General features: G+C 52.1%; 15 protein-coding genes across 15 annotated transcripts; 10 read left to right on the top strand and 5 right to left on the bottom strand.

Moving 5' to 3' along the window:
- Positions 1-17: 17 nt before the first annotated feature.
- CLUP02_08476 (uncharacterized protein) lies at positions 18-185 on the top strand (the record flags this gene model as incomplete). The annotated part of the gene is made up of 1 exon (XM_049287465.1): positions 18-185. The coding sequence occupies one exon, from the start codon at positions 18-20 to the stop codon at positions 183-185; it is 168 nt and encodes a 55-aa protein (XP_049144608.1).
- A 394-nt stretch (positions 186-579) lies between these two features.
- On the bottom strand, positions 580-1,025 carry CLUP02_08475 (uncharacterized protein; the record flags this gene model as incomplete). Its single annotated transcript, XM_049287464.1, has 4 exons — positions 580-610; positions 675-827; positions 864-950; positions 1,009-1,025. 4 exons carry the CDS (start codon positions 1,023-1,025, stop codon positions 580-582), a joined length of 288 nt encoding a protein of 95 aa, XP_049144607.1.
- A 688-nt stretch (positions 1,026-1,713) lies between these two features.
- CLUP02_08474 (uncharacterized protein) lies at positions 1,714-3,762 on the top strand (the record flags this gene model as incomplete). The annotated part of the gene is made up of 5 exons (XM_049287463.1): positions 1,714-1,857; positions 1,900-2,728; positions 2,848-2,914; positions 2,986-3,238; positions 3,322-3,762. 5 exons carry the CDS (start codon positions 1,714-1,716, stop codon positions 3,760-3,762), a joined length of 1,734 nt encoding a protein of 577 aa, XP_049144606.1.
- Positions 3,763-3,867: 105 nt separating this feature from the next.
- CLUP02_08473 (uncharacterized protein) lies at positions 3,868-4,304 on the bottom strand (the record flags this gene model as incomplete). The annotated part of the gene is made up of 3 exons (XM_049287462.1): positions 3,868-3,910; positions 4,020-4,223; positions 4,282-4,304. 3 exons carry the CDS (start codon positions 4,302-4,304, stop codon positions 3,868-3,870), a joined length of 270 nt encoding a protein of 89 aa, XP_049144605.1.
- Positions 4,305-4,460: 156 nt separating this feature from the next.
- Positions 4,461-4,827, bottom strand: CLUP02_08472 (uncharacterized protein; the record flags this gene model as incomplete). The annotated part of the gene is made up of 2 exons (XM_049287461.1): positions 4,461-4,571; positions 4,717-4,827. 2 exons carry the CDS (start codon positions 4,825-4,827, stop codon positions 4,461-4,463), a joined length of 222 nt encoding a protein of 73 aa, XP_049144604.1.
- A 51-nt stretch (positions 4,828-4,878) lies between these two features.
- CLUP02_08471 (uncharacterized protein) lies at positions 4,879-6,243 on the bottom strand (the record flags this gene model as incomplete). Its single annotated transcript, XM_049287460.1, has 3 exons — positions 4,879-5,146; positions 5,202-5,680; positions 5,740-6,243. The coding sequence occupies 3 exons, from the start codon at positions 6,241-6,243 to the stop codon at positions 4,879-4,881; spliced, it is 1,251 nt and encodes a 416-aa protein (XP_049144603.1).
- Positions 6,244-6,759: 516 nt separating this feature from the next.
- Positions 6,760-8,386, top strand: CLUP02_08470 (Di-sulfide bridge nucleocytoplasmic transport domain-containing protein; the record flags this gene model as incomplete). The annotated part of the gene is made up of 3 exons (XM_049287459.1): positions 6,760-6,868; positions 6,968-7,959; positions 8,012-8,386. 3 exons carry the CDS (start codon positions 6,760-6,762, stop codon positions 8,384-8,386), a joined length of 1,476 nt encoding a protein of 491 aa, XP_049144602.1.
- Positions 8,387-8,422: 36 nt separating this feature from the next.
- Positions 8,423-9,852, top strand: CLUP02_08469 (uncharacterized protein; the record flags this gene model as incomplete). The annotated part of the gene is made up of 6 exons (XM_049287458.1): positions 8,423-8,468; positions 8,533-8,759; positions 8,833-9,019; positions 9,113-9,330; positions 9,393-9,557; positions 9,709-9,852. The coding sequence occupies 6 exons, from the start codon at positions 8,423-8,425 to the stop codon at positions 9,850-9,852; spliced, it is 987 nt and encodes a 328-aa protein (XP_049144601.1).
- Positions 9,853-11,815: 1,963 nt separating this feature from the next.
- On the top strand, positions 11,816-14,535 carry CLUP02_08468 (fungal specific transcription factor; the record flags this gene model as incomplete). Its single annotated transcript, XM_049287457.1, has 4 exons — positions 11,816-12,037; positions 12,108-13,252; positions 13,309-13,731; positions 13,791-14,535. The coding sequence occupies 4 exons, from the start codon at positions 11,816-11,818 to the stop codon at positions 14,533-14,535; spliced, it is 2,535 nt and encodes an 844-aa protein (XP_049144600.1).
- A 67-nt stretch (positions 14,536-14,602) lies between these two features.
- Positions 14,603-15,388, top strand: CLUP02_08467 (uncharacterized protein; the record flags this gene model as incomplete). The annotated part of the gene is made up of 4 exons (XM_049287456.1): positions 14,603-14,767; positions 14,820-14,900; positions 14,966-14,983; positions 15,104-15,388. 4 exons carry the CDS (start codon positions 14,603-14,605, stop codon positions 15,386-15,388), a joined length of 549 nt encoding a protein of 182 aa, XP_049144599.1.
- Positions 15,389-15,653: 265 nt separating this feature from the next.
- On the top strand, positions 15,654-16,874 carry CLUP02_08466 (peroxisomal membrane protein; the record flags this gene model as incomplete). The annotated part of the gene is made up of 2 exons (XM_049287455.1): positions 15,654-15,834; positions 15,898-16,874. 2 exons carry the CDS (start codon positions 15,654-15,656, stop codon positions 16,872-16,874), a joined length of 1,158 nt encoding a protein of 385 aa, XP_049144598.1.
- Positions 16,875-17,908: 1,034 nt separating this feature from the next.
- Positions 17,909-18,487, top strand: CLUP02_08465 (uncharacterized protein; the record flags this gene model as incomplete). Its single annotated transcript, XM_049287454.1, has 2 exons — positions 17,909-18,188; positions 18,225-18,487. Coding segments are annotated over 2 exons (543 nt in total), but the record flags the coding sequence as incomplete, so codon positions are not given.
- Positions 18,488-19,447: 960 nt separating this feature from the next.
- On the top strand, positions 19,448-19,549 carry CLUP02_08464 (uncharacterized protein; the record flags this gene model as incomplete). The annotated part of the gene is made up of 1 exon (XM_049287453.1): positions 19,448-19,549. One exon carries the CDS (start codon positions 19,448-19,450, stop codon positions 19,547-19,549), a length of 102 nt encoding a protein of 33 aa, XP_049144596.1.
- Positions 19,550-21,225: 1,676 nt separating this feature from the next.
- CLUP02_08463 (uncharacterized protein) lies at positions 21,226-21,441 on the bottom strand (the record flags this gene model as incomplete). Its single annotated transcript, XM_049287452.1, has 1 exon — positions 21,226-21,441. The coding sequence occupies one exon, from the start codon at positions 21,439-21,441 to the stop codon at positions 21,226-21,228; it is 216 nt and encodes a 71-aa protein (XP_049144595.1).
- Positions 21,442-22,308: 867 nt separating this feature from the next.
- CLUP02_08462 (uncharacterized protein) lies at positions 22,309-24,015 on the top strand (the record flags this gene model as incomplete). The annotated part of the gene is made up of 4 exons (XM_049287451.1): positions 22,309-23,076; positions 23,148-23,212; positions 23,287-23,515; positions 23,593-24,015. The coding sequence occupies 4 exons, from the start codon at positions 22,309-22,311 to the stop codon at positions 24,013-24,015; spliced, it is 1,485 nt and encodes a 494-aa protein (XP_049144594.1).
- Positions 24,016-27,260: the final 3,245 nt, after the last annotated feature.

The following is a 27,260-nucleotide window of genomic DNA, read 5'->3' as shown; positions in this document are numbered from 1 at the left end:
CGCTGATACCCGACGACATGGTGGCTCTGGATTGGATGTTACCGTTGCCGTTGCACAGGGAAGCCATTGGCCGAACCCAAGATGGACGTTTGTTTGGCGCGCTGAACGTCAGCCAGAAAGAATGGACGGCTCCTCCACACCACAGATATTACGGGTCGCCAGCTGTCGCCACCACCGCCCGGTAGCTCAGCAGCAGCAGCGTCAGCAGCAGCATCACCACAACCCTAGAAGCGTAGCAAGCACTTGGAAGTTGGCGGTGCATGTTGTTGATATGCCTCGTACTGCGCTCCGCCTGTGCGACGGCAGATACCGGAACGTTTTGGAGGAGAGATGGCCAAGATTGCGCTCCATGCTGCGCAAAGCATCATACTTAGTGGTGGTGGTGGTGGCATGTTGGCATACTAGGTGCGCCGACCGGCGCGGGAACGTTTCTGGCGCCACCACTTTGACGAGCGAGACATGACCGTCACCGTCATCGGTCATCTTCAACAGGACTAACTGGACTCAACTGAACTGGACTGGTTTGGCCTGCTTTGCATTTGACAGACGCACTTGACTGTGAATATTCACTGTTGGAGACTAGAGGTCGGCATACCAAGCTGGTATCATCCTCACATGGTGGTCTGAGAAAGGTATCACGAATCCTCAACTCGCTCACCCAACACCCCAACTACCAAGTTGTGGCTTGGGGGTAGGTGCAGGCGCGGTAAAGGTATCCCATTGCCATGCTTGCTTGCTTGTTGGTGGCACTGGCAGGTTGTTGTTGCTGCTGCTGCTGCTGACGCGACTGCGAATACAACCTGAACCCGACGGGAGGACGATCTGCTCTGGCTTTGAGGTGGGCAGTCCCCGCTGACCCTCACCGTCCACCCTGACCCTGAGGTGACGCTACCCGACCCTGGCCCAAGTGGCCCAGGCCTGGGATTCTTATTGCGTCGCCAGACCACCTTCTGACCCCCCGTTCCTGGCCTGCTGTTCCCGCCCGTTCTCCTCACTCACATCACTGACCCCTCCTCTCCTCTCATTACCTGCTTTTTTCTTGCTACCTTACCGACTGGGGGTGCCCTTTCTGTGCCTTATCCGTCCAGAGTGTCCCGCTTCCAGTGCCTTTTAGTTGGGGATACCGGAGACAGAGAGAGAGTGTTGTGTGTGTGTGAGAAAGAGAGAGGAACACAGAACACACAAGAAACGAGCAGCAGCACCAACGGCACGCACGCATTGTATCTTTCCTACGTACCTGCCTTACGGATACCTGCCTCTTAAAAAAAACATTTTTTGCTCACTACCTACCTACCTTATCGGCCTTAACCACGCTGGCCTGCTGTTCTTATTTTTTATTTGCCTTTTTTCTTGCTGGCTGAACACATCCCGCGCCTCACCCGCCGCCTCGCCTCGCCTCGACCGCTTTCCACCTACCATCCTTTCCCTCCCATCCATCTTCCCTTTTCAACCTTTTCTTTATCCACCCTAGTCGGCCTTCGACTGGACTTGCCGCTGTCACTTCATTCTACCTTTTCACTTTCCCATGTTGTGAACGGCACCAGTTTCGCACTGGATCTTGTCCTGGCTATTATTTCTGCCAAATTTCCCTTTTTTCCGCTTGTTGTTTCGATCTCTCCCATCGCTCGGTCCTCGGCTTGTTCGATCCTCTTTTTCGATCCATTCCTTTCTTTGCTATAGGACTGTTCGCGCCGGATGCGCAATGTTGCAAACATGAGCTTCCTAAAGACAAGGTTTCTGCTCTTCCTTCTCCTCCCGTTGTCGCATTCCGTGGCCCGTCTGGCGGCTGCGAAATCTTTGCCCACCGACCTGCTATTCTCCACCCCCGCCATTTCAATCACAGACACGACGCCGCTTGTTGCCAATTTGCGCGCCATGACCTGAACCACTGCTACACAGACTGGCACTTGCGACATTGAAGCTAACTCCTTTTCCTCTGATAGAACCCATCAATTGTCCGCTGCCATGCAGAACTCGCCGACTTCGACATCATCAGGCGAAGACCCCGCCGAGAACACAGCCGATGAGGAGGATTCCGAGGATTACTGCAAGGGTGGCTACCACCCCGTCCAGATTGGTGAAAAGTTCAAGGACGGAAAGTACACCATCGTGCGCAAGCTTGGATGGGGCCATTTCTCCACCGTCTGGCTTTCTAGAGACAACAACTCTGGCAAGCATGTCGCCTTGAAGGTTGTTCGCTCTGCCGCGCACTACACCGAGACCGCCATCGACGAAATCAAGCTCCTCAACAAGATTGTCCAGGCCAAGCCAGACCACCCCGGCCGCAAGCATGTGGTCAGCTTGCTCGACTCCTTTGAACACAAAGGTCCCAACGGCACACACGTCTGCATGGTGTTCGAAGTTTTGGGCGAGAACCTCTTGGGTCTCATTAAGAAATGGAATCACCGAGGTATCCCTACGGCTTTGGTCAAGCAAATCACGAAGCAAGTGCTGCTCGGCCTCGACTACCTACATCGCGAATGTGGCATTATCCACACCGATTTGAAGCCCGAGAACGTCCTCATCGAAATTGGTGACGTTGAACAGATTGTCAAGAAGGTCGTTAAGAGCGAACCTGGCGACAAAGAGAACAACAGAAACGGTCGCAGGAGGAGACGCACTCTCATCACAGGCAGCCAGCCGCTACCATCTCCTCTGAATGCTAGCTTCAACCACAACAACCTCTTCCCTAGCACCAACTCCAGCCTCAGCCAAGTGCTACACGAAGGTACGCGCCCCCTCTCAACACCGCCACTTCGTTCAAAACGGGCCTATCGCCCCACGGACTCTTCTACCCCCATCACGTTCTGCTTAGCGACCGCATGCTGACTCTTGCTGCGATTTTAGATGGCAAGACATCTAGCAACGCTTCCCCCAAGCGCGACGCTGACCAAAAGACGCGCGAAAAGACAGCGTGAGCATTACCCCACCTGGCCAAATAGTAGAAGAGGTTCATCTGATACTGACCGCTCTTTCTCACCACAGTGATCTCCTCACAAAGGAAGTTTCCGGCATTTCACTCGACAAGACCAACTCACCATCTTCAGGGGATAAGCGCAAGGCGGATGATGCGCATGCATTCGATGTTATCAGCGTCAAGATTGCGGATTTGGGCAACGCCTGTTGGGTCAACCACCACTTTACCAATGATATCCAGACCCGGCAGTATCGGTCGCCTGAGGTCATTCTGGGCGCGAAATGGGGCGCCAGTACCGATGTTTGGAGTATGGCAGCAATGGTAAGCATGGCCTACTCAGTGCTATACCCATCTGGGTCGTAGCAGGTACTTTTGATCTTTTCCATCTAACGATAAACTCTCAGGTTTTCGAACTCATCACAGGAGATTACCTCTTTGACCCTCAATCCGGAACCAAGTATGGAAAGGACGACGACCACATTGCACAGATTATCGAGCTTTTGGGACCCTTCCCCAAGTCACTTTGCCTGTCTGGCAAGTGGTCCCAAGAGATTTTCAACCGAAAAGGCGAACTGCGAAATATTCACCGCTTGCGCCACTGGGCTCTGACAGACGTCCTCCGTGAGAAATATCATTTCAAAGAGGAGGAGGGAAAGCGCATTGCCGATTTCCTCACGCCCATGCTTGAGCTGGTACCTGAGAAGCGTGCCAATGCTGGAGGTATGGCTGGGCATGTGTGGCTCGACGACACGCCGGGAATGAAGGGTGTGCGAATCAATGGGCTCGAGGTTGGCAGCCGAGGCGAGGGCATCGATGGCTGGGCGACTGAGGTGCGGAAACGGTAGGGAGAGTCAGAAACGATGACCGCTTTGAATGCAGGGGTGCCACCAAAGATATTAACGTAATTTATTTGAACGGTCACGGGCTCCCACTCCCCCTGCATTGCATCATCAGCATTTCTGCATCTTTGTCGCCAGCGTTGTTGTACCCTGACTTTGGCTTGATGTTCGCAACCTTTTTATAGCACAATGCGCGAGGTTCCGCTCCTTGCAAGTGCCTAACACAGAAGCGCTTTGTTCGCTGCTATACACCCAAAACTTACAACTTGATGAAAGTACTGCAATTGACAGAGGGGAAGGAGAGGATGATGATCGAGGGAGGAGGTAAAGAAGGAAGGAAAGGAGAGGAAAGCAAAGGAAAATGGAAGGCAATGGGGGGATGCATATAAGGGATGGAGAAAGCCAGGCCATAAGTGGTGAAGCATAAACAGAGTTTGACGGTTTTTGTCGGACACAATGAATAGAATCTAGGAGAATAGGAAAGGATGGGACAAATGGGAAGCTCTTACCCTACAATGAACATACATGGATTGTGTGCCGCGAACCATTGTCGGGTTTCCTTTTTTTTTTTTTTTTCCCAACAAGTAATGTGTGCCTCGAACGCACGCCTGTGATTTGCAAGTGCTATCTTGATGATGGATGTACTCTGGTGGAGAATGAGATGGAGAGAGACGTATGTTCAATGGAAGGAGGTGATGCGATGTTCAGAGGTAGTCGCATGGGCGTTCCTTTCCTTCATCTTGCTTCAATGCGCTGGATCCTGGTACCTGGATGAACTTCAATGTGAGCCACGCCACACCCTTCTTGACGTATACCTACTTTTGTGCAGGGCTTGAACAGAAATATCTGGTGATGTCTCACAATGCCAGAATCGGAAAAAAACTAAGGCCTCTTCACTCGGTTCCTTGAAATGTTTGCATTCTTCTTCTCTCGATTCCTAAAAAGTCTCTTGCTTGTCACAGCCCTCGTCCCCGGAACGCCAGTTTGATGCTCAAATAATACAAGTGTTGAGCTCTTCTTTTTCATCAAGCCCAGTGAAGGAAAATCATCGCCCCTCTCCCGGGAGCCCATGTTGGCTAATCTCCAGCCTATCCTGGCAGCTACCATGCCTTCTTTGTTGCCTTACCGCTTCTTGCGGTTCTGAGTCATCTTTCGGAACGCCTCTAGACCACCAGCACCGATGGGACGATGCTCGGGCGCCCGCGAGACATCGTAGGTGCTCTTGGGCGCGATGGTGTAGCTGTCGGGGAGACCGCCGGGACGGGCACGGTTCGACGTGGCGACGGGTGCGAGCATGGCCTCGCGCTCCAATTCTCTGGCGGATTGGGACGGGCGCTGCGTGAGGGTGAACTGGGAACTTCCAGCCTGGCGCTGGGACATCTTGAGAGCTCTGGAGTGACATTGTTAGCATTGTAAGTAGAAGGCGATTCATGATTATGACGTACTCATAGTCGAACTCGCGCGTCTCAACGTGGCGCTTCTTGTAGTCGTCGGTCCGCTTGAGGATCGGTCGGCTCCAATCGCCCAGAAGACGCTCGGCCATGCGCTTGATGCTGGGTTCAGGTCTCTTGGATCGGGTGTAAAAGTAGACAACCTTTCCGATGCCACTGCTCAGCAAAGTCTCCTTCTCAATTGGGAGTCTGATAAGAGTAGTGAAAATATCGCGCTGGATATTGTATGCCGGAAGACTGCCGTCGTTCAAAGGTTCGAGGAAGAACTTGACGTGCTGAAGGAAGTTGGTATCGGGATCGAGGATGGCGTGCTGGATGTTGTTCCTGTTCAGGAGACCGGTCACTGATGGTAAGAGCTTCAGCTTGTGAACGGCTGGCTGGCCAGCCTCGCGCGCCGTGTTGTCAGCTTCGCAAGCCTTCTCCATGGCAACCTTGAGATCGGCAATCTCCTCGTCGATTTCGTCCTCGAGGTCCTGCATTGTCCACCGTTAGCTAGCACTCCCAAGACCGCAAATAACGCGATGGCACCCACAATCTCGTCCTTCTTCTTCTTGCGCTTGGCCGGTCCCTTCATGGCCGCGTCTAACGCCCGATCAATAGCTCTCCGTCTGCGCTCCTCGGGGCTGAGATGGGACTCGTCATCAATCTCAGGCTCGGCAGGCTTGCTGGGCCGCGGCTTCCTCTCGCCGGCATCGGCCTGGCGTCTCGACTTTCTGGCCGGGCCTCTCGAATCGATATCCATATCACCAGAGACTTCGTCATCGCGTGATCTCTTCTCTCGGCGTCCTTCCTTAGGCTTCTTCGCTTTTGCGCCATCGGCAATCTTGCGCTTCGACGCCTTGAGCGTCTTGGCCACATCTTCATCAACAGCTACTGGGCGATCCTCAATATTTGCCGTCTCTGGGTCGTAGTCCTCGAACTGATCCTCGTCAATTTCTGAGAGTAAGTCGTCGTCAGAGACGTTGGCGGCATCCTCGCGGCGCTCATCATCGCGGTCGGGCGCCGGAGACTCGGGGAGGGATTCGATATCCGACATTGTGACTGATTCAGATGCGCGCACGCTATGGAGGAGTATTCGAAGCGCGACTCTGGGGGTTGATGAGTGAGAATTAGGTTGGATTCAATGAAATGGATAGTGTAAAAAGAGCCGCCTTGCCTCGCCGTCGTCGCCCTTCGATTTTCCGATGGCCCAAGCTCAAGTCGTAAAGGAACTGGGAAGGTGTCACCAGCCACAGGGAGCCCAAATAGTGGATCGCCATCTTTGCCCAGCTGTGGCTAGTGCACGAAAATGCTCTTGGCTCACGTCGGTACGTACTCCCCCAAGTCCCAAAGAGCTAAGATCGAAGCCACCGGGAGGTTCTGTTGCCTGAGGCACGGTTTGTTTACTTTGATTTCTAGAACTGTGGTTTGTTCTTGACAGCAGCTACCTCAGAATATTTCGACCCTTGGCCGCCACCCCCGGACCGATCGCGACGAGAGCTGCTAGGCACTTCCCACCCACATCACCACTTCACTTTGTCTTCCCAGATTGTCGCATGCAAAGAAGTTCACAATGGATCGCCGAACCTACGAAAGTCCCATGGAATGGGAATATCAGGACCGAGGTCCCCTAGATGCGACCAGTCCATTTTCCCACGTTGCGAGAAGTAGCAATCAGAATAGTGAGCTCACACCCCAGTCACGATATCCCAACCATCGTCATAGGTCATCCGCTGGCCTCTATTTCGAGAATGTTTACTGACTTTCCTGCCTTTACTCAGTCTTCAACTCGCCCAACAAATTTGCCACAAGCTCCAAGCCGAACCCATTCTCCAGCCCATCCAAGCCGAACCTCTTTGCGAACACCCCATCTAAGCCGCTTCCAGCTTTACCACAGACGTCTCTCTTCTCGCCTCGAATACAAAGTAGCAACACCGCGCCGCCATTCCGAAACCCTGCCTTCACTACCCCGCGCAAACCGTTCGACGAGAGCGCCTTTTCGGAAGCTTCAGGCGCAGAGACTAGCCCCGCCTTGACAGAAAATTCGGAATTTCCAGACGACACGCCCGACGTCGATCGATTCGGCGACATGAACATGGGCACCATCACTCCGTCCAAGGTCAACAAGAACCTTCGCTACGGTAAGGCTGGCCTTCAGTCATTGAAGCGCCATGTGCCCGGTAAGGGCGAGATCCCCCGAAGTGGACGAGACTACCCCGCTATAAGGAAGCGGAAGCGACACAACATGGATAGGGACGTCGGCAGCGTCCGGTTCCACGGATCACAGGATTGGGATGAGTCGGAGGAGGACTCAGACGACAGTGGATCCCGCTCGGCAGGTGCGCGTGGTGGGAAGGGCAGCAGAAAGACGAAGAAAAACCGCAGCTGGATCAGCAATCTCTTCCACACATTGGAGGAACACCCAAATGCGCCCGAGAATCTCTACCGCTGGATTCAACTTCTGATCAACTGCGCCATTGTATCGGGCTTTGTATTCGTCTGTTGGACCATGTTCGACTCTGTGAGGTCGGATATTCGAAACGCCAACGATGCAGCTCGATTGGACATCGAGAACAGGATCACTCAGTGCCGGACGGAATACACTCTGAATGAGTGCATCAAAAAGGACCGTCCTGCTCTGAAGGCCATGTGCGATGAGTGGGCCGAGTGTATGATTCAGGACTCATCAGCCATCATGAGAGTTAGGGTCACGGTTAAGCAAATCGCCGAAATTCTCAACGAATTTGCTGGTGCCATGCAGATGAAGGCTTGGGTAAGCAATATCTCCTACTACTATCTTATGGCAACCCAGCTAACAGTCACAGCTCTTCTTCTTTGGCGTGGTCTTCCTCAGCATCATTGCCAACAATCTTGCTCTGGGTCGCATGGCGAATAATGCCGGCCCATCCCGCCCTACACCATCACAGCGCGCTTCGTCTGGCATGGCTCCCGAGCCATCAGTGATACCGGAACCCTCTCAGGCGTACATGTGGGTTCCCGTCCAGACGCCATCGCACCGCCGACACCTGCAATATGACAACGATGACACCGATACCGACGGTGCATCGCCGCCAAAGATGAAGGCGATCATGCCGCCTCAGACTCCTTCAGGGCGCCGTAGCCCAAGCAAGGGTGATCGCGATCGCCTGCGAAGCCCCACGAAATACGGACGAGCCCTGAGCCCCGTCAAGGGTTACTGAGACAGCAGAAGTAGGCTTACAATGAGGCTCTCAAGGATGTTTACTGTCCTACAGAGGAATGAGCGCAAACAGCAAAACAGGGGTACACAATGCATGGGATTGGAGTTGCAAGGTTTAATTGTATAAAGTACATATTCAGGAACAAGGTTTTGGGGGCCAGATGCGGCGTTATCTGGAGGCTCGGGACGAGATGGGGTGGGCTTCGGCTACTGCTTCCACTGGCGATCAGGATACGTTGTTTTGCAAACGCACAGAGACTCGCGGGAACTTGATCCTTGCGACTCCTCACAATGCTAAAAAGTTCATTTGTCAATATCCTTCATTGTACGACCGCAAAGGCCGCATTTACTACCTACACCGAGCCCAGCTTACCGTTCGGTAAGGTACATGAGCAAGAAATCTGTATGGAGCAGCTTAGGACTTGCTCTTATCGATAATCGGGCTAGGCCCAGTTCGATTTTATGACGTCAAAGAAATGGCCTTTGGCGGAGAATTCGGCCTTGTCAAAATTTGTCCCCACTTCCAACAGACAGGACCATTCGAACTGGGGATCCCTGAATCGCGGCATCGCATTCTTTTCCAGCGCTGGAGCGGAGGAAACCCGAGTTTTTGAGGCTGAACTGCTGAAGCCTCGTAAGAATTCTCAAGGCATCTGTCCGCGGCAGATCTCAACATGACCATAACTGACTGTCCGGTAGCTACCTGTTTCATATACCTCATCCTTAGAAAGAGCGCATCCAGCTCATGCGACGGAGTATATTCCGTCACCCCTGAGCTTTGCCACCCCGAAGCATCACCTACCTGTTGGACCCCCAAAAGCTGCCCTGTTTTCGGCAGAGACACTCGCTTCCGATCAAGTTGGGGAAGTTAGAATCTGTCTCGGAGAAGAGGGGTTGGGGAACAAACGCCGTGGAATGTTCGGCGACGATAGAGCGCGTGGGCGAGTGAACGAGCTAAGCGTTGGTCGCACAAGCCACGATGTCGCGAGCCTTTGCGCACGGCATAGATGGGATGCTTAGTGTGGCTTAATTCTTTCTTCCGGAAGTGTACTGTATTCCCGTCTCTTCGAAACGCCTCAGCATGGCGCATGTTCGGGCTGGGACTTGGGTCTCGTTCAACCGTTCAGCCCATATGTGCCCGGGACCCGGGATTGCCAGACAAGGAGCTCCATGTCATCTCGTTCTCACTGTTCTCTCTTTTCACACGTGGATGTATGTCTACGTAAGGCCCCGGAGCAAAACTATACAAGACCAAAGGCCTCGTTGTCTATTGGCGCGGGGGCAGCAAAAACCTAATTCTCTTCACACTTCAGACTGCTCCAGTCGGAAGAATCCATCCATCCACAACTAGCCTCGGGACGCCTAGGTAATCACGATGAGAGATATGCCAGGACACCGTCGTATCGGAGCTCCAACTTGGCAACCACCTCAGGTACCTCTGCTCTAGTGGGCAAGGGAAACCCCTGACGCAGTGAGGGTCGCCGACCAGGGTTTTTGCTAGAACGCGTTATGCTCGATGCCCCATAATCGCAGTTCAGCATCGCCAGAGTGGACTACGGCGGAGGAAAAGTTCCAGCCCGGTCTGAGATCGTGATATCGGTCTCGAGGAACCCCTTGAGGAACCCCTCGTGCTGCAGAGCCTGGAGTTGTCAAGGCTTGAGGTACCCGAAGCATCACAATCTCACTTTGAAGTAGGTCCTCACGCAATGAGATGGTGTCTGAGTTGGGGAACTCTGGCTTCCAGAAGGGTCGACTGCCGGGCTCAGAAGCAGCCAAATCAGGATGACCTACGGCTCTCCTCTGGTAGCGGCAGCAAGCTAATGTGCGTTAGCCTGTCGGATCGCCAGTTGAGGTAAGGTACACGTAGAAAACGGAGGAGATATACGGGCACCTTATCCATAATACGGTATTGCCTTGAGGCTTGGACTGAGAACCTGCGAAAAGTACGCTTTACTGGCGCTCGGACTTGTTGACGGGCAGAGTGACGTAGTGCCGCTTATCTGAAAAGAACCATCGCAACTTGCTTGGCTTTGTGCTTCTTGAGATGAAATATTTCCGGGTCATGAAGGGTATCGGGGTCTTAATATAAAGTGACGAAGATGAGAATAAGCAAGAGAGCCACATCGTGGACGCTTACTATTCAGGGGCGGTAAGGTGAATTGGCTGCATGAAGCTCAATCCTCACCCTTACCAATCGAAGCTCCGCGTATCTTACCTTACTTGCTTACCTCAATGCGTGTGCCTTGCTTGCCTTTGTCACCGCTAGCCAGTCATTTCCCAGAGTACAGAAAGAAAGATAGGTACTTGATTCAGCTGAAAAGAAGCCAGTCTCAACTTCTTTCAGGTTTGCCTGAGGCGTCCCAGCCCTGCCTTGGAAGCAAAAAAGTTTCACCTACCCCTCGCGCCTCAGACGGGAGTACCGTACAATTTCAGGTAGCTGGACCTTGCGCGGCTGGAGGCCGGAATCTGGGGAAGGAGCTGCCCTGTCACGTATCCGTACCTCCTCCTTCCCAAGGAGCGAGGACCAAGGCCAAGGTAAGGAAGGTACTTCACCTGACGTTCCGTGCTTCCTTCCTTCCCTTTCCAAGATTCCTCAGTCTGTATTCGTAAGATACCTCCTCCGTAAGGAATACCTGCCTTAATTACGGGATTGCATCTTGTGTGTCTGTGCTTCATCTACCGTCTTTTCCTCCTTCCGTCGCCTCGTCCGTCTTCTCTGACTGGGGACCCGACCTGGCCGTTCGCTGCACACTGCCATCCTTTCCCGCCTTTTCCACCACCTGTTTCTTTCCATCACGGGCTGCCCAATTTTTGCGCTCCCTGCCTCCCATTCTCTCCAGTCACTCACCACCCGCGCCATTTCCCACGGGCCCAATGACATCCTAACGGTTGGCGCGCAAGAATTCTCAAGTGCTACTTACATTTGCTCCACAGGATAATTGCATATCCAATTGTACACCGAGCGCATGGTTCGATAGCAAGTGCCTTTACCAAAGAGGGGCAGTTCTCGCTGTCAACCTGCCGTCCTCCCGTCTCTTGACACCGCTCGCTTGTCCGCCGCTCGACGACAACGATAGCACCCACGGCTAGCCAAGGTCAATTCACCTGCTGCGCAATCCGGCCTTTCGTGGTCACCTCCCGCGACCTGTCCGATTCTCACGCGGGACGCCTTTCCTGCGCGCGCCTCCTCCTCAGCTCTATACCTAGCGCGATCCATCCAGACACTCAACGTAGCTACTGGGTGGCACTTTCCCTAGGCCATACCTGTCCGAAGGTTTCTGTTCTTTTCTCGGATCCATGACGACCAGCTCCCGCCTATGAACGGCCTCATTATGTCAATTCACAAACAAAGTCCTAAAAGTCGAGTTCGCCCTGTAGACTCGGCTCGAGCCTACAACCAGTCAACCTGAAGCGCTCAATTCCTGCCGATATGGAGGAGGCACCCGATAGCCAACAGCAGCCACAACCCGCTGCCGGCTCTGCTTCCTCCGCGGGGGCACCACCTGCAACCGCTTCCTCTTCAACCTCCGCTCCTCACAATGCGCCTACGCCGTCAAGCAGCTCCAGTGCTGCTAACCTGCAAAAGAGGAAGAGGGGCCTAGGAGTGGTCACGCCCAATGCCTGTACCGAGTGTCGCAAAAAGCGAGCAAAAGTAAGCCAGCAGCAGATGGTACCCCCGTGCCCGCCTACGCTTTTCTTTGCGCTGACAGTTTCTCGCATAGTGCGACGGGCAAAAACCTTGCGGTCGGTGCAAGGGTCAGAAGGACGTAGAATGTGTCTACGAGGTCCCAGTCCGCCAATCCAAGGAGAATCTCCGAACCGAGCTCGAGAATTTGCGCCAACGCCAGAAAAGTAGCGATCAGGTCATAGCCGCCCTCGTTCGCCCCGATATGTGGGAGGATGTGTTGCAACGACTGCGCAATGGGCAATCGCTTGAATCAGTCTCGGACTGGATAGGCGGTGCTGGTGCTGGTGGTGCAAGGACTTCCTTTGCACGCCCAAACGAACAGTCCAGCGATGCGAGCGCAGGCCCAGGGACTCGGCCAGGTGGATATCCGGCGCCCATCAGAACCAGGAACCTAGGAGATCATGGCTCCGTAGCCATGAGTCCGATCACTGGGCAGTCTGGCTTGCGCCAGGAGATTGATCCGAACAGTCCTTGGCACCCTTCATCACACAGCCAGAGCACCCGAAGTAACTCTCACCCCGACGCAATGAACTGGAGCGCAGACACCAATAGGCCGCCACAGGGACTGTTCGACACCTGGGCTGAGTCGGCGAGTAACACGGAAGCCTCCGAAGGCGGCTCGAAGCATCAGGGCGCCGACCAGGTGCTAGCCCCGCTAGAATTGCCTGACATGAAGCTGCCCCCCGAAGAATGGACAAACATTACGGAAGATGGTTCGTTGGTCCAACATCTGCTGGCCCTGTACTTCTGTTGGGAGTACCCAACCTTTGCGTCTCTGAGCAAGGAGCATTTCCTCAGAGATTTCCAGAATGGCGTCGAACGCTATTGCTCCCCGATACTCGTCAACGCGCTCTTGGCTCTCGGGTGCCGTTTCTCCAGTAAGCCGAGTACTAGAGCGAATCCCAACGACCCGTACACCTCTGGCGATCACTTTTTCAAAGAAGCACAAAGTCTGTTCTACAAGGAGAAAAACCACCACAATCTCACCACCATTCAAGCCCTGGGTATCATGTCTATTCGAGAAGCCAGCTGTGGCAGAGACTCGGAAAGTTGGTACTATGCCGGGCAAAGCATTCGTCTTGCTATCGAGATGGGACTTCATCAGCTCGAGGAAGATGGAGACGATGACGAGTTTGCGGTTCAGGCTGCAACTTTCTGGGGCGCATTCGCTCTCGACCAGTGAGTTTCTTGTATCGAAGTCTGGCATCGTGTCTTGCAACCTGACTGTCTCCCAGTGCGTGGTCTTTAGCGACCGGCTCACTTCCGCAATGTTCCTGCTTTCCTCATCTGCCGCCAAAGCCTGCCATAATAGATGACATAGAAGCCTCTCTTTGGATCCCTTACACTGATGATGGTAAGTCTTTGATAAACTTAGGCGAGGCTTCAGGCTCTCCAAGCGACAGAGGCTCAGGTTCATCGATAGGCGCACCATTGCAGCGGTCCGCCGAGCAGCCATCCAACGTTCGATCTGTTTATAAGTGCTTTTGTGAATTGAGCGAGCTCGTGCACCAAAGCCTCTACGTTTTGCACTCCCCGGGGCGCCCGCTGACCAGCCGTGACCTTCTCGGCATTTATACCCAGTATCTCAACTGGTATGACAAGATACCAGAGGTTCTGAGGCTGGGGCACAACTTCACACCAGCGGTCCTGTTCGCGCAGTAAGTTTTCTCAAAAGAGATACATGGCTGCAACACGTACTAACCGGATATCGCCACAGCATGTACTATCATTTTGCGATCCTACTTCTGTTTCGTCCCCTCATCAAGCTCAAGATCATTGGCTCTAAGCTATTACCCCGAGACGTATGTGGGCAGGCGGCAGATGCCATCCAAGGTCTATTGCGATCTTACTCGCAATTGTACACTCTACGGCGGACGCCATCATTTGTCCCGTACTTTGTACTCACATCAGCCATCATGCATCTAGCCATCGGTGCCACAACCTCTTCTTCACTGCCATTGCAGAAGGCCTTTGAAGGGCCAGGCCAAAACACGGATCCGAATGATCCACCCTCATACCCGCCTCGCGTTGTAGAAGCTATCCAGCAAGGTATTCGGGATCTGGAGGAGATGGCACCGTGCCACCATTTTGCTGAACAGGCGCTGAACATACTACGGTACCTTGCCAAGAAGTGGAACATGGACGTCGATATGGGCGGCGAAGTAGCCTCAGATGCCGAGTACGCACATCTTGTCAGGCCGTACACGAGCAGTCTCAACTTCTTTGCGCCCAACGTCATTGAAGATGACTTCATATGCGCTTGGGGAGGCAGCGCCGATGCAGCTGACGTACCGAACCCGGCGGTAGCCATGGGCCTTAAATCCACGGAGCCAGGACAAGCATCAGTTGAGCGGGCGGCCAAGGTGATGGAGAACCCTTTGTTTTGGCCGTTCCCGATGCAGGGACGGCCGATGCTCCCTACTGGAGTTGAGCTCGCAGATGCTGGATTCGAGAGAATCTGATGTGGTCGAATAGAGGACTCGAACAATGCACCAAAACGAGATGCAGTCATATCGAATCCATTCAACTATGAGATGGACCTCTACGTATGAGTGGACTTGGGTCGGGGCCTCGTTCTGCCCGCACAGGAGTTTGGCCTCGGGCAAGGCATTTTGTTTTTGTGATACCCTACTATTTCTATTGGAGACGAAGACGACATGTGCTTCAGAGCAGGCTGTCTCGGGCCCCTTCCATGTACTCGTTGCAGCTATGTTGACGGGCTGTCAGTGTGGCACAACAGTGCCAGGTCGCGGTACTGCGAGGATCTAGAACGCAATTTCTAATCGCTTTGTGCAAATATGAAGATATTTCCAGGGGGCCAAGGCCTGTAAGAGTGTAGTGCGAGCGAGGTTCGTTGTTGATATCGTCGTGAGGGTCACTTGAGGTCCGTAGGGATATGTCAATCTGAGTGTAAGTGCCTAGAGGCAAGTACGGTAAGGAAGGGCATGCAAGTAGACGGGCTATGATGCGGCAGGGATTGCCCTTACCGAGGCATGCAACGCAATTTCATTGGCCCAATGCAATGGACAGGCGGGTGATGATGCACTTTCCTATCTCATGCCAGAGACCCAGCGTACTTGCCTGAGGTGGCAGGGCCGAGAGGTGGCAGGCGACGCCGCGACCTCGGCTTACAGTCGGTCGCCCGCGGGCTCAGGTCAGATCAGCAGGAGCACAGGAGCAACAGGCGCACTCCACGTCAGTCGCGATGAGCGTGCCCACCGAGGTCCCTGCAACTTTCCGTCATTAAACCATCCACCATCCCGTCTGCACCTACCTACAGATACACCTGTACCACCTCGACTCTGGCGTTTGTGAGATAGCTTACCTACGTTAATACCTAATTCGCACTTCCGCCAACCACTTTCACTTCCTTCACAAATCCCAACGTCGCTGCGTTGTCATTTACAACCGCTTCATCTTTGACATTTTGTCCTCTTCTTCTTCTGTTTCATTCTCTTCGTGCTGACATCACCGCCGCGCGCTTTCTCTCTGTGCTCGTTCAATCCCACCTCTTGTTCGACTATTCGTTGCGCAACCTTCGCAAACCTTCGCCACGCCCTAATGATTTGAATCCTCCACAATGTCGACTTCCGCCGATATCCCCAACAAGACGCGGCTATCGCATCAGCCGTCCAAAATCCGCGCCGTTCTTTCATTACCGCCGCAATGGCTTCACATGTACGAAGAGTTCATCACCAAGAACTCTAGTCAGGTCTCTCAAATAGAGTCGGCTTTACGGTCCCTCACGTACATCATTCCTGGTAAGGCACTTCTCCATACAAGAACTGTGTTCGCTATCGCCCGTCTAATACTGGCTCTCAAAGGTCGATTCCGCGACGCCGAGATTGCTTCCGAAACTGTCCACTCGAGTGTGCAGCTCCTCTCTCTATATCATGATACCCTTCTTATGCGCGCCCTGTCGCGCATCCCGATGGCGCGATTGCCATCCCCTCATGCCCGATATACGAAATACTGGACTCAGCGCAGTCCCATGTACCGGCGCATTGCCATGTTACTGCAGATGGTCACATACACACAGCTACTATGCGAGATGGCTGCCAAGAGACGTGGCGGCGAGCGCAGTCGATGGCGCGTCGTCGTGCTCTTGGAGGCTATCAAGGCCGTCTGCCGCCTGCTACTATTGCGCGTGACGCGCTCTCGACCTCTTGTGTCGCCCGTCCTCCCGGAACGTGAGCCTATCCCTGAAGAAACCGAGGCCGAAAGTGATGCCGCTTTGAAGGATATTCTGGAAGAGCCGACCAATGGGCACGCACCGGAAGACAGCGGTGAGGCCCAGAAGCCTCATGAGAAGGACTGGACGATGCCCAGAACGGGCATGAGCCTTCCCTCGCTGCCCAATGCTGGTGATATCAGCGGCTATCTCCTGGGCAAGGTATTGACGGCAGAGGATATCAAACCAGCTGCAAAGCTGCTAAATCAGCTACAGGGCAGTGCACAGGCAGCAGAGGTATTACACATCCTCGCCCCGTTGGTGTATGCCATTGCTTTGTCGAAAAGCAAGAATAAGAAGTCATGGACACCGTGGCTGGTCGGTCTAAGCGTCGAATACGCAGCACGGCAACTCAGAGACCGGGGCTTCAGGACAACGCCCCTCGAACGCGACGAATGGAGCAAGAGAGGCTGGGCCATGGGTTGGTGGACCATGCGCGGAGCATTCTACGAGAACATCATGAAGGGTGTTGTCGGCGGCGTACGATCCAGAGTACCCAACCTGGTCGGTGGCATTCTGGAGGACTATGAGTATCTGTGGGAGAACTATTACTTCAGCACCAGTGCCTAGATGTAGGCTACTCGGCGACTGTTCTGCGCCGGTGTCAGTCGTAACGATTGATGTCGTCTACAAGTCAGCATCCGCCTAGCTTTTGCAGAGTATTCCCTGCATTTCTATGCAATTCAGGAGTTGATCATGGCGCCAAGAACCTCCCAGACCGCCTCAAGCCACCGTCTAGGTCCCTCATGCGGCCCAGCAAGGACAGCGAATCAGACTTGCGAAGGCTTTCTTTTTGCCGTCACCACGCAAAATGCCAGGTGTTTGTGCAACTCGAGCTCCACGCATATCCCCCAACGTAACACCGTGCGTCGAACCAGAGCATTTCAGTTTCTTTTGACGGACATCGTAGAGTGAGTGGAGACACGCTGAGAGCTTGACATGCGGCTCTTGCGGGAGGCCAGGAGCCAAGCCAAATCGTCATCGACAAAACGTTTCCGATTCGAATGTGCAACGTGCGCAAAGGTACCCGGTTTCGTGCAAATCCTCCGAATTGCTACAACGTTGTCAAGAGGATCCATTGGTATCATTCAAGGGGACACTCGGGGAACCTGCTCTGGGGCCAATTTGGCCAGGCTCAATATACGTGTGAGGCCGGAAGCAAGGAGGCTGCGACTCTGCGAGCCATGCTTCCTGAAATACCCAATTTGAGACACTGAAGCCATCCGCATAGCAAAGGAATGCAGTTCCAGTGCCACAGCAGTGGCGCAATGACGACTGTCGAGATATGTGCATCATCCGGGTGCTCAGCCGTTTGCTGGAGAAGTGAGGATTGCGACCCTGATTCTCCGTCTCTTGTCTCGCCAAGTTCGAACCGAGAGCGGCTATTTTCACGCGGTATTTCAGGGCTGGTAGTTCGTATGACACGCGAACCCGACTGCCGTACAAGGGGGTGAAGATGGTCAATGTTTGAACCCTAGACTATGGAACAGAGACCTAGATGATGGGTATCGGATGTCGGTAGGATCAGTATGACCAGCTAGCTGTTCAGCCACCTTTGGACCATCTTAGGCATCGGCAAAACGAATAAGTGTATCCCTTTTAATGCTCCCTTGTGTATCTGTATCCGTAGCCTGCAAGACCCTTGTCCATCCGAGCGCTGCTCCCGAGTCCAGCTCGACACCAGCTCGACCAGGTTCTCTGCCGTTCAGCGTCCCACATCCCTTTTCTCGCCCGTTGAGCGTTTTATGTTATTTGCAGAAAGAAAGAAAAAGCCAAAAACCCACCAACGCAGCACGCACGACACACCGCTGATCGTCGAAGAGAGCACATCCGACGGCGTACTTACTGTACCTAGGCATCCTATCTGCAGAGACGCAAGGAAAGGCACGGCGCCCCCCCCCCCCCATGTCTCTCTTCTTGGAGACCTGTGCGGCGTGCCCTGGCTGGCTGGCTGGGAAAGCGGGCGTCCGGCGCGTGGCTTGTCGATCGTGGTGGTGTCAGTTGTTGGTTGTGGTGGTCCGGAAGTTGATTCCGTGGGACCCGGGGACGCTGTATTATTGCTTTTTCGAGTGCTCCTACGGTTCGTTGTCGTCAAGGACTGCTGTGTAGGGTCTAGCTATGACTTAGGAATTGGAGCTGCGGATCACATTGGGCACAGGACATTTCGTTTCGGCGCTAGCTAGTTAGGTGAAATGGGGGTGTGGTGGAAGATAAAATTCTTCACTTGGATCGGAATTTATTTTGTGAGGGTTGATATGTTTCGTGATGGCTGGAGATGGGGATGTACTAAGTAAAGTAGGTTGTCACGTCACGCTGAAGCGAGGCTAGGGATGGGGAATTTGGGATGGGTGGGAAAGTCGGGAGTCGGAATCGGATAGTGAGACTGAGACTTGGAGAGACTGGAGTACAATATCCGTAGGTAGGGAGAAATCGTTGGATCACACCATGATCGTGTTGTATCTCGGATCCCTCAGCCTGAATACGTTGATGATGATGGTGTTTTCGGTCTGAATAAGTACAGCTGTGCAACTAACTAGACTAGGTATGAATACCTGCCTGCCTGAGGTAGTCCATCCATCCATCCATCATCCATGCTGGCCAGCCATGGTCCGTCAGCATTTCTGTCAGGCTCCAGTCCGTCAGCACCAACGGAACGGGGCTGCTGCACGTCGGCAACTTTCTTTGGCTCCTCCCAAGCGCAATCGTCAGGCCCAGTCGATCGGGTCGTCATTCGTCACATTTTCCTTTCGGGGTTGACGAGAAGGGATTGCCAGGGGATGAGGTGGGAAATATCGGTAGCAGTCCAATAGTCAAGGTGTTTGGACGAGTGCCGGCGGTGGGATATGTCACTGGGCACAGGCCGTTAGGTTTAGTGTTAGAACGGGCGTTTTGCCCTGTCGTTCGAAATTGAGGAGAGCCAAATGTGGGATTTTGCGGTCGTTTATGATTGCGAGGCGTTTCTCTTTCTGGGTTCTTTTCGTATCAGTGATCAGTTGTGTGTTGGTGTTGGGTAGCAGAAGGCATGATGGTGCAGAGCCGAAACTGCAACTTGACATATACACATTGAGCTCAAGCAAAGAGCTCAAGCAAAAGCTAGGCTCAGGCAGAGAGCTCGGGACAAAGTAATCGCACAATCAACTACAATGCGCATGCTGCTATACATTACAACACAACACGGCAGTCAAAAACCCGAGCCCACGAACCCACGGGAAGCGAGACCAAGGCAGCGGGTAAAAGGGCTTTAACAGGCCATGTCCACTAACCATTCCGAGGTTCTTGTCTTTGACGCGGTTTGCGAGATTTGTATTCATCGCGGATCCATATTCCAGCGGGAATGGGCCCGAAGGAGGTTGACTTGTTGATGAGGGGCAAATACTTTGGGAAAAAGCAAAAACAGACTCTCCACAACTAGGCCAAAACCTGCTAAACCGCTTCTTAGAGCGAGATGCAGCACCTCCTTTTACGCCACTCGACGCATCGCCTATTGGTCCGTCTTCCCCGGATCTTTGCCCATAGGTAGACGTCTCGGAGGCCTGTCCCTGGAGCTCCTCCTGTCGACTATCGACTTTTTGACAAGTCTTGCTTCGTCTATCGATCGGAGAGTTGTGGATTTTATCTTAGTGCCGCGGATTAGGGTCCCAGTTGCGGATAGGGCGTCATGTTTTTTCGACATCAACCACACAAAACTAAACAGACCACTGACAACTTATACGGGTACTGTGCAAATAAGTACACGGGAATATAAGCAATCCCTGGGAAAGAGGGGTCTCCTCGTGCCGAACCAATCCCAACGTGAGGCAGGGGGGCTTGCTGAGATGCTGCTGGTCATGCTGAACGAGACACAAGTCTCAGAGGGAATCTGCAACTCATCTATCTTTTTCCTTCTGCATACGTCCGTACCGGGGGAGGCGTTTCTTCGTGTTCTCAACCGCAGATACAGATGCCTACTTGAGTACCTACGCAACTACTTTGGGTACGCATACACAAGTACTCTGCGTGGGTGTCTGCGCATGTGTAAGAGTGACGATTAGTATGACACTGACAGCACATCGAAGCGGAGTCTGGACAAAAAAAAAAGCCAAGCCGCAGCAGCACGCAACGCGCGCAGCACATCAGCGCACACTGCAGATGCAGATTGTGGCAGCGGCATGACACCCACGACATCCACGCGCGCAGACAGGGGTGTCGGGGATGTCTTGATGCTCCTCCAGGTGCAAGGCAACAGATATGTACCCGCGATGATGTCTCTCTTGAGGGAAGCATGGAACCCAACCTGGGAGCCACGAGGTTGCGCCCAATGTGTATCCGTATTATGTATCCGTAGGTGGTGGCCGTGTTGGCCCAGGCCCTTTCCGCCTCGTCTGATGATGTTTGATGACCTGCAGCATACCTATCACAACGCAACCCGGCAGCATCCTGTCCTGCCTTCCCGTGCCGAGAGCGAGCCCTACCTATACCTATACATAGTAGTTAATATGTCTTCTGTATCCGTACTATGACATAGGAGTCTAGCCTCGGATCTTATCCTTTGGGTATCCGTACGGACACAACACTGGAAAATGAGATAGCACTGCAAAAGAAGGTTCACTCATATCGAATCGATCTCGGCCCTGGCCCAACCGCCCGCTGCTGCTCCCCTCCCCCCTCCTCTCCCGGATCACCCCCCTCCCCTTCCCAACCCCTGGCTGTTCACTTGATCCTTGCCTTTGGTCCCCTGGCTCCTCTCCCTGACCCCGGCCACTTTGGACTTTTTGGGCTCCAGTTTGGCAGTCTTCCCAAGATTATCTACTACACGCTATCATTGTGTCGTACGTACGGATACGTACCCGTAGCCGGGTCTGGCTCTCCTGCACATCCGCTACGCCTACGCGTCGGTCTGCAGAAATTGGGCATCTTCCGTCCGCTGGAACCCGCCCTAGGTTCACCAGTCACGTTGCAAGGCGCAGACGTACGCAGTATAGTGCGTGTGTATGTGTGCCTGGGTAGCGACAGGGCCGTCAAAGGACGCGTTGAGCGAACGATGACAAGGCGGAGAGGGAGATATACTTACTGAAAGGGTGATGGGGGCCACACAGAGACTTTGAGAGACAGAGTGTGTATGTACTGCGTACACTAGGTATCCATCCGTAACGCGCATTGCTTTTTCCTTCTCGCGATACTCTGAGACTAGGGCCAGCCACCCTGGGGGTAGTTTCTCGCCTTGCCCTTCTTTTTCTTTTTGATTCAGGTGAGCAACCAGCGAGAAAAAAACCGCTGGGTGACCGAGGGCTGGTACTGGTGGTACTGGGGAATTGCGATTGGGTTCATTGGATGGTACCTTGATTCTTGAGGGATTCCCCCCCCGATCCCCCGATGCCCAGCCCAGCGTCGGAAGTCGTCCAGCCCAGTGAACCAGAATATCGTGAGCGCAGGGGGGGTGTCATTCAATCAGAATCTCCTCCTACATCTCCCGTCCTTTCTTCACTGCATTCACTTCCGCTCAACTCTTTGTACAACTCTGTACACAACTTCCATCCACTCCCAGCACGCGTTGATTGTCTGAGATCTATCTCTCCGCTCCATCGTACATGACCCGACTCGCTTCCGCCCGTCCCTTCTCTTCGCCTCTCTCCGTACTTTGTGTTCCCTTTACCATCTGCAGTTACCCGTGGGCAAGCAGCAGGCCAGCATCAGCAGCATCAATCAAAACACTTTCACAGCTGAAGATCCCGTGAGAAGAGCAAGCTGTCAGATACGTAAACGCCCCAGGATAACAGGAAACCAGAACCCAGGAACCAGGAACCCAGGAAACGAAGCACAACCAGGCCAGACCAGACCAGACAATTTGGGGTCCTTTTCGTCCCCGGCTCTGCCGCCATTTTAACTTCAAGCACCCTCCAGGAGCACAACATCTTTCCCCCCGCGTAACATGAGCCTGACAGTCTCCAATCGATTCGTCGGGCATCAGAATTCTCTCGGGGGAGGTGATTTCCATCCGTTTCCCTCGCCACATCATGGGTCTCTCATGTATAGCCCACAATGGCCACCAACACGCCCGGCTGCCGTTCAGGCCCAGCCACAAGAACGAGAGCCGCCTGGAGTTGCTGCTTCTTTGATACCATCGCTCAACAGCCACGGCGGCGGCAGTGGTATTAGCAGTAGCAGCCGCCAAGGCACGGGACCTCCCCGCTTTGGTAAAGCACCGGATGTCACTGGTGGTCCGGCCTCTGCGGCCATCACGCGAGGAGGTGCAGCAAGCGCCGGCCCCGGCGGCGGCAACGGCAGCGGGAATATTCACAGCAGCCAAGGCGGTACCAACGACGGCACATATCCCGCACCAGCGGCTCAACAGCCGTCTGCTCCGGTTCCGCCTGCCGGGATCATCAACCCGTTCGACCTCTCTGCCGCCGAGCCCTCGCAGCCGCGTCACGTTCTCGTTCGCGTAGACGGTGACACAGGGTTCTATCTCGGCAACGCCGTGGGCCGTCCGGCGCCACAGGAGTTTTCTCTGCCGACGGAGGTGGACGGATCGCGGTCCGTGGCCAACGGGGACCAGATCCAGACCGGATGGAGTATCGACTACTACGGCCTCTCGGGCAGCCGCCACGAGTACGGTAACGGCATTGGGTGGCGGTGTCAGGAATCAGAGGCCGTGGCGGACGCGCAGGGGAACTTTGGGTGGCCGAGGAAGTACGTCTGTTCCATGTGTTGTCTGCGATGGAACGCCATGCCTCTGCCCGCCAAGGTGATTCGGGGCGATGTCAGTCAAAAGGACCGGATTGAACTAAGGATAGTACGTGCCGCCTTAACATATTCGGCCCCTATTCACATAATGTCCGTGTGAAAGCAACACACGCTTACAAGACGCGCAGCCAAATCCGGCAGATGCACGGAGGGATCCCGGATTCTCTCGGCCGGGATGCTCAGAGGTACGTTCTATGATGCGCGCCGTTTTGGGGTTAAGACGAACCCGTCTTTTAAGGTGAACTTTATGAGTTGACAGTACCGGGGACCCCCAGTTACACTACTACCTCGATCATGAAGGACCTGGAAACGAGCCGTGCGTCCGGGGCCTTTGTCAAAAGTGCCGGCCGGTGTCTTTCTTGCCGGACTCGCAGCCAACGACCCACTGTTGTCCGCCCCCGGTGGCCGAGCCGGGCTACCTCAAGGAGATTTATCGGTGCATCATGGACAACTGCCCGTTCCTTACGGACACCCGGCGAGAGATGAAGGTATGAGGACAGCCGATGACGCCCACTAACGCGCACCATCTTTGAACCCAAAGGAAAAAGGTCTAACAAACTATCAGGCCCATCTCCATTCTCCAAGAAAGAACGGACACAAATCCTACTTGACATCCCTAGCAGCTCGCATCGAGCACGGCCAACCCCTCAGCGCGATCGACAAGGAAATCGCCTCCCGCCTGATGCTCATGTTCAACGACCGCGACGCCCGCGGGCAGAAATCCATCTCCCAGCCCATCAACACCGTCCTCGGGCCTGAGGACGTCAGCAGCCCGGCCATCCTGCGCGAGCACACGCAGTGGATGTCGTATCTAGGCCTTCACACGCCCGAGCTGCACCGACGGGACTTCTGGGATCCGCGGACAGGCGGGTGGTATTGCCGCGAGTACAACATGGACGACGACTTTGAGGATGCGTGCGAGAATGTGAGGATTATCTCGCATGCTACGGGGAGGCCGGTGAAGCCGTCAGATTTCCTATGGCGTTGAGATGGGATTTCGCTTCATCGGCTTATGGAGAAAATCACCATTGTACCTCTATTTGAAAACGGTTGTTGGCTCAAACAACATGCACGACTTGAGTAGGGGACGAGAAGGACAGAGGAGGGGCGTATCACGACTTGATGCTTTGTAATGACCGACAACAGACAACAGAAAACAGACGACAGTATCTTCAACCCAGCAAGGGTTTCGCAACTTGCTCTTTAGACGATGGAACGGACGGAGCATACCCAAGGCTGTTAGGCCGCGACGAAAGGGTGCATTTTACCATGGACTTCAGGGGCGTATCATCATCTTCTTCTTCTTTACATTACCGGCTTCATGAAAGGGTGAGGGGATTTCTTTATTGAAATTATGAGGTGTTCGGAAAGAGCTACTAGGCTCTCTATCTTTTTCTCTTGGCTCTCACGGCGAGAGAGAGGGGGCTCCGGCGTTTTGAAGTATTCTGCGGAGGCATCTTTTTCGATGGGGAGACTTTTGGAAATACCCTTCATGAGCATTAGGACGGAGCGGGGTTTCGATGGGAGGTACCAACAGGAAGGTTTCTTCCTTGGGGGAAGGAGAACTTTGTACTTTAGGGGAGGTCAGAGGCTTGATTTGCCTTGGCTGTCGGCATGGCCCGGTTTGCACTATGGAATGATTCGGTCGAATTGAGAAAGGACTCAGTAGACGAGGGAGCCTTGTGATAGAGAGGTAGAAAATCAGTGATATGATTCAGGTGTCGAAGTTTCTTTTTGGGAAAGAAGTCAGAGCAGACTGACTATTGCCCCTGCTTGTTCCAACTAGGTCGTCCGCTTCTACACTTTGCGAAGTCGATATCTCGGCGAACGATGCGGCCGGCTGGAATGGTGACATGTGAGCTGAGTAGAATGCCTCATCAAAACTTCGCAGGCTCCACCAATCTCAACCTCAACAATGTTGCGGAAAAGCAGAAGAGGCAATGGCTACGATACGAGAAAGCATCTCAGGAAAGCTCCATTGCCCGCAAATTAACACTCACTATACATCGGTCTTGCGGCTTTGCTCAATCTTGCAAGTCTGCAAAGGGATACGATAAGCGAGGTGAACCCGGGCTGATTTGCAAGCATCTAGGAATATAAACTCGACGGCTTTAATGCCAGAGTTTAGACAAGAATATTCGCATTAACTAATAACTGTCGGATTGGAAGTCCAATTCGACCGCGGCATATAGCCGACTGCGCAGGGGCCAATTAGGGGCCCTATTTACGATTATCATAGCCAGCCTAACCTACGGTTAAAACCTCCTTTTTATACTTACTACACAGATATTTATATAGTTTAATTAATCTCTTCGTTAACTATAGTTCGAACTAACTACCTTATAATAGGGATACTAATACTAATTAGTAATTAAATTCTATTATTATAAATTAGTAAAGTATCTTGTTACGTAAAAGAGATAACTTCTTAATACTATATAGGATAGGAAATTCGTATTAATTAACTTTATAGAAATAGACGAAAAAAGAGGCGATTCTTAAATACCGTACGGAATTAAGTAATCGTAGCCCTTTACTACTTACGAGAGGTCGACGTTTACTACGTTAAAATACGTTAATTAATAAAACTACTTAAGTAACTAGCCTTTTATTATTACCCCGAGTAGCTATTTTACTAAATAACTTTTCCGTAACCGGCCCGCAATTAGAAATTAATTAGTTAAATTAGTAAAAGGTAATACCTATATAACGACTACTTACTTAATTAATTAGTATAATAAACGAGCTTAATAATATAGTATAAAAGAGCACCGCGCGATTAAAAAAAGGGATTTTTAAACGTAAATATTCTTATTTAGTAATAAAAGTAACCCTATAGGAGTTATTAAGCTAAGAGATCTATAGTATATAGAAAAGTCTATTATTATAAGGATTTTATAAGTACGACCTTAAGCCCGCGATCTAAACGACCTCCTTATAGCTCCCTTAACTACCCCCCGGGTATTACTTAGGAATAAAGTATAGAGGACGGTTTAACGAGGGAGGAGGGGATTTAGAGGTCCTAATAATATTAAGTTAAGAGTATTACGGATTTTAAAGATTAACTTAAAAAGAAGGTAGTTACCCTAAAGTAGTCCTACGACCTCTTACTAGAGTTACTATTAGCCTAAGAAAAGGCTAAAAGGACGAGGATTTAAGGGGAAAAAAAAGAATCCTCTAGAGGGCCGCTAAAGAGCTTCTTTTTATATTAGCTCCCGGCGCGAAATTACTAATTTTAAAAAATTTACTAAGTAATAAAAGGGATTACTAATAAGCGATAATTACCTAACCGTAATTAAGTTATAAAAAAAACTACCTAAAAAATATAAAATAAAGTACTAAGAGGCCGTAAAAAACAAAATCTTTAAAATATTTAACCCCACTACGTACGAGCGATAAGTAAGTATTTTTAATAAGTTTTTAAAATCTACGATTTTATAAGAAAGAGGGCTTAACTTCGTTAACCGTACTTAATAGCTTATACGGTTCTTAATAGCTATATAGCTCCTCTACGAGCCGCCCGGCGTTTATTTTTAACTATTCTTATAAAATACTGCCCTAAAGGAGGTAGGTTAAAGAAGGAAGCTATTTAGAGATTATAGAGAGTACGAGGCTTAGGAGGCTAGAAATATACGGAATAGCGGAAATCGGTAATTAATAAAGATCCTAAGACTAATTACTATATCTTCCTATAGTAATATAAACGTCTACCGCTATTATTATAAAAAGGAACTACTAAAACCTACCCTTTTATATTAAATAAAAAGGAGGATCTTAGTAAGTACGATAGCTAGCGATTTAAAAGGGTAGTAGTAATTACTAAAAATAATAAAAATAAGAGTAATAGCGAAATAGTAAGAGGAAGTAGGAATTTCTTAGATTTTAATAAATTTATTAAGTAGCGAAAGTATAAATATATTATAATTAGCGCGCGGATTAGATATATCCTTATTAAGATTAAATACGCTAGCGATTATTAATATAGGCATAAGCTAGAGCACGACCCTTAGCGAGTTAGGGTAAGGAAAAAGAGGACGAAACCCGATCCTAAATAAAATCCTAATCCCTTATAAATAAGTAAATATTAACCCGGATTATTAGGGGATATAGATATATAAAATCGCAGATTAGCCTAACGGTAAGTAAATTAATATAGTATTAATCTATTTAACTAAGGTTTATAAGAAAAAGGGGCTATAGGGGTAACCCTTATTCTATAAGATTATAAACGAC

Source organism: Colletotrichum lupini, chromosome 4 (assembly GCF_023278565.1).
Source record: "Colletotrichum lupini chromosome 4, complete sequence".
In the NCBI taxonomy this organism is placed as follows: Eukaryota; Fungi; Ascomycota; class Sordariomycetes; order Glomerellales; family Glomerellaceae; genus Colletotrichum; species Colletotrichum lupini.
Note: the sequence above shows the minus strand (reverse complement) of the source record. Positions and strands in the feature narration are given on the sequence as shown.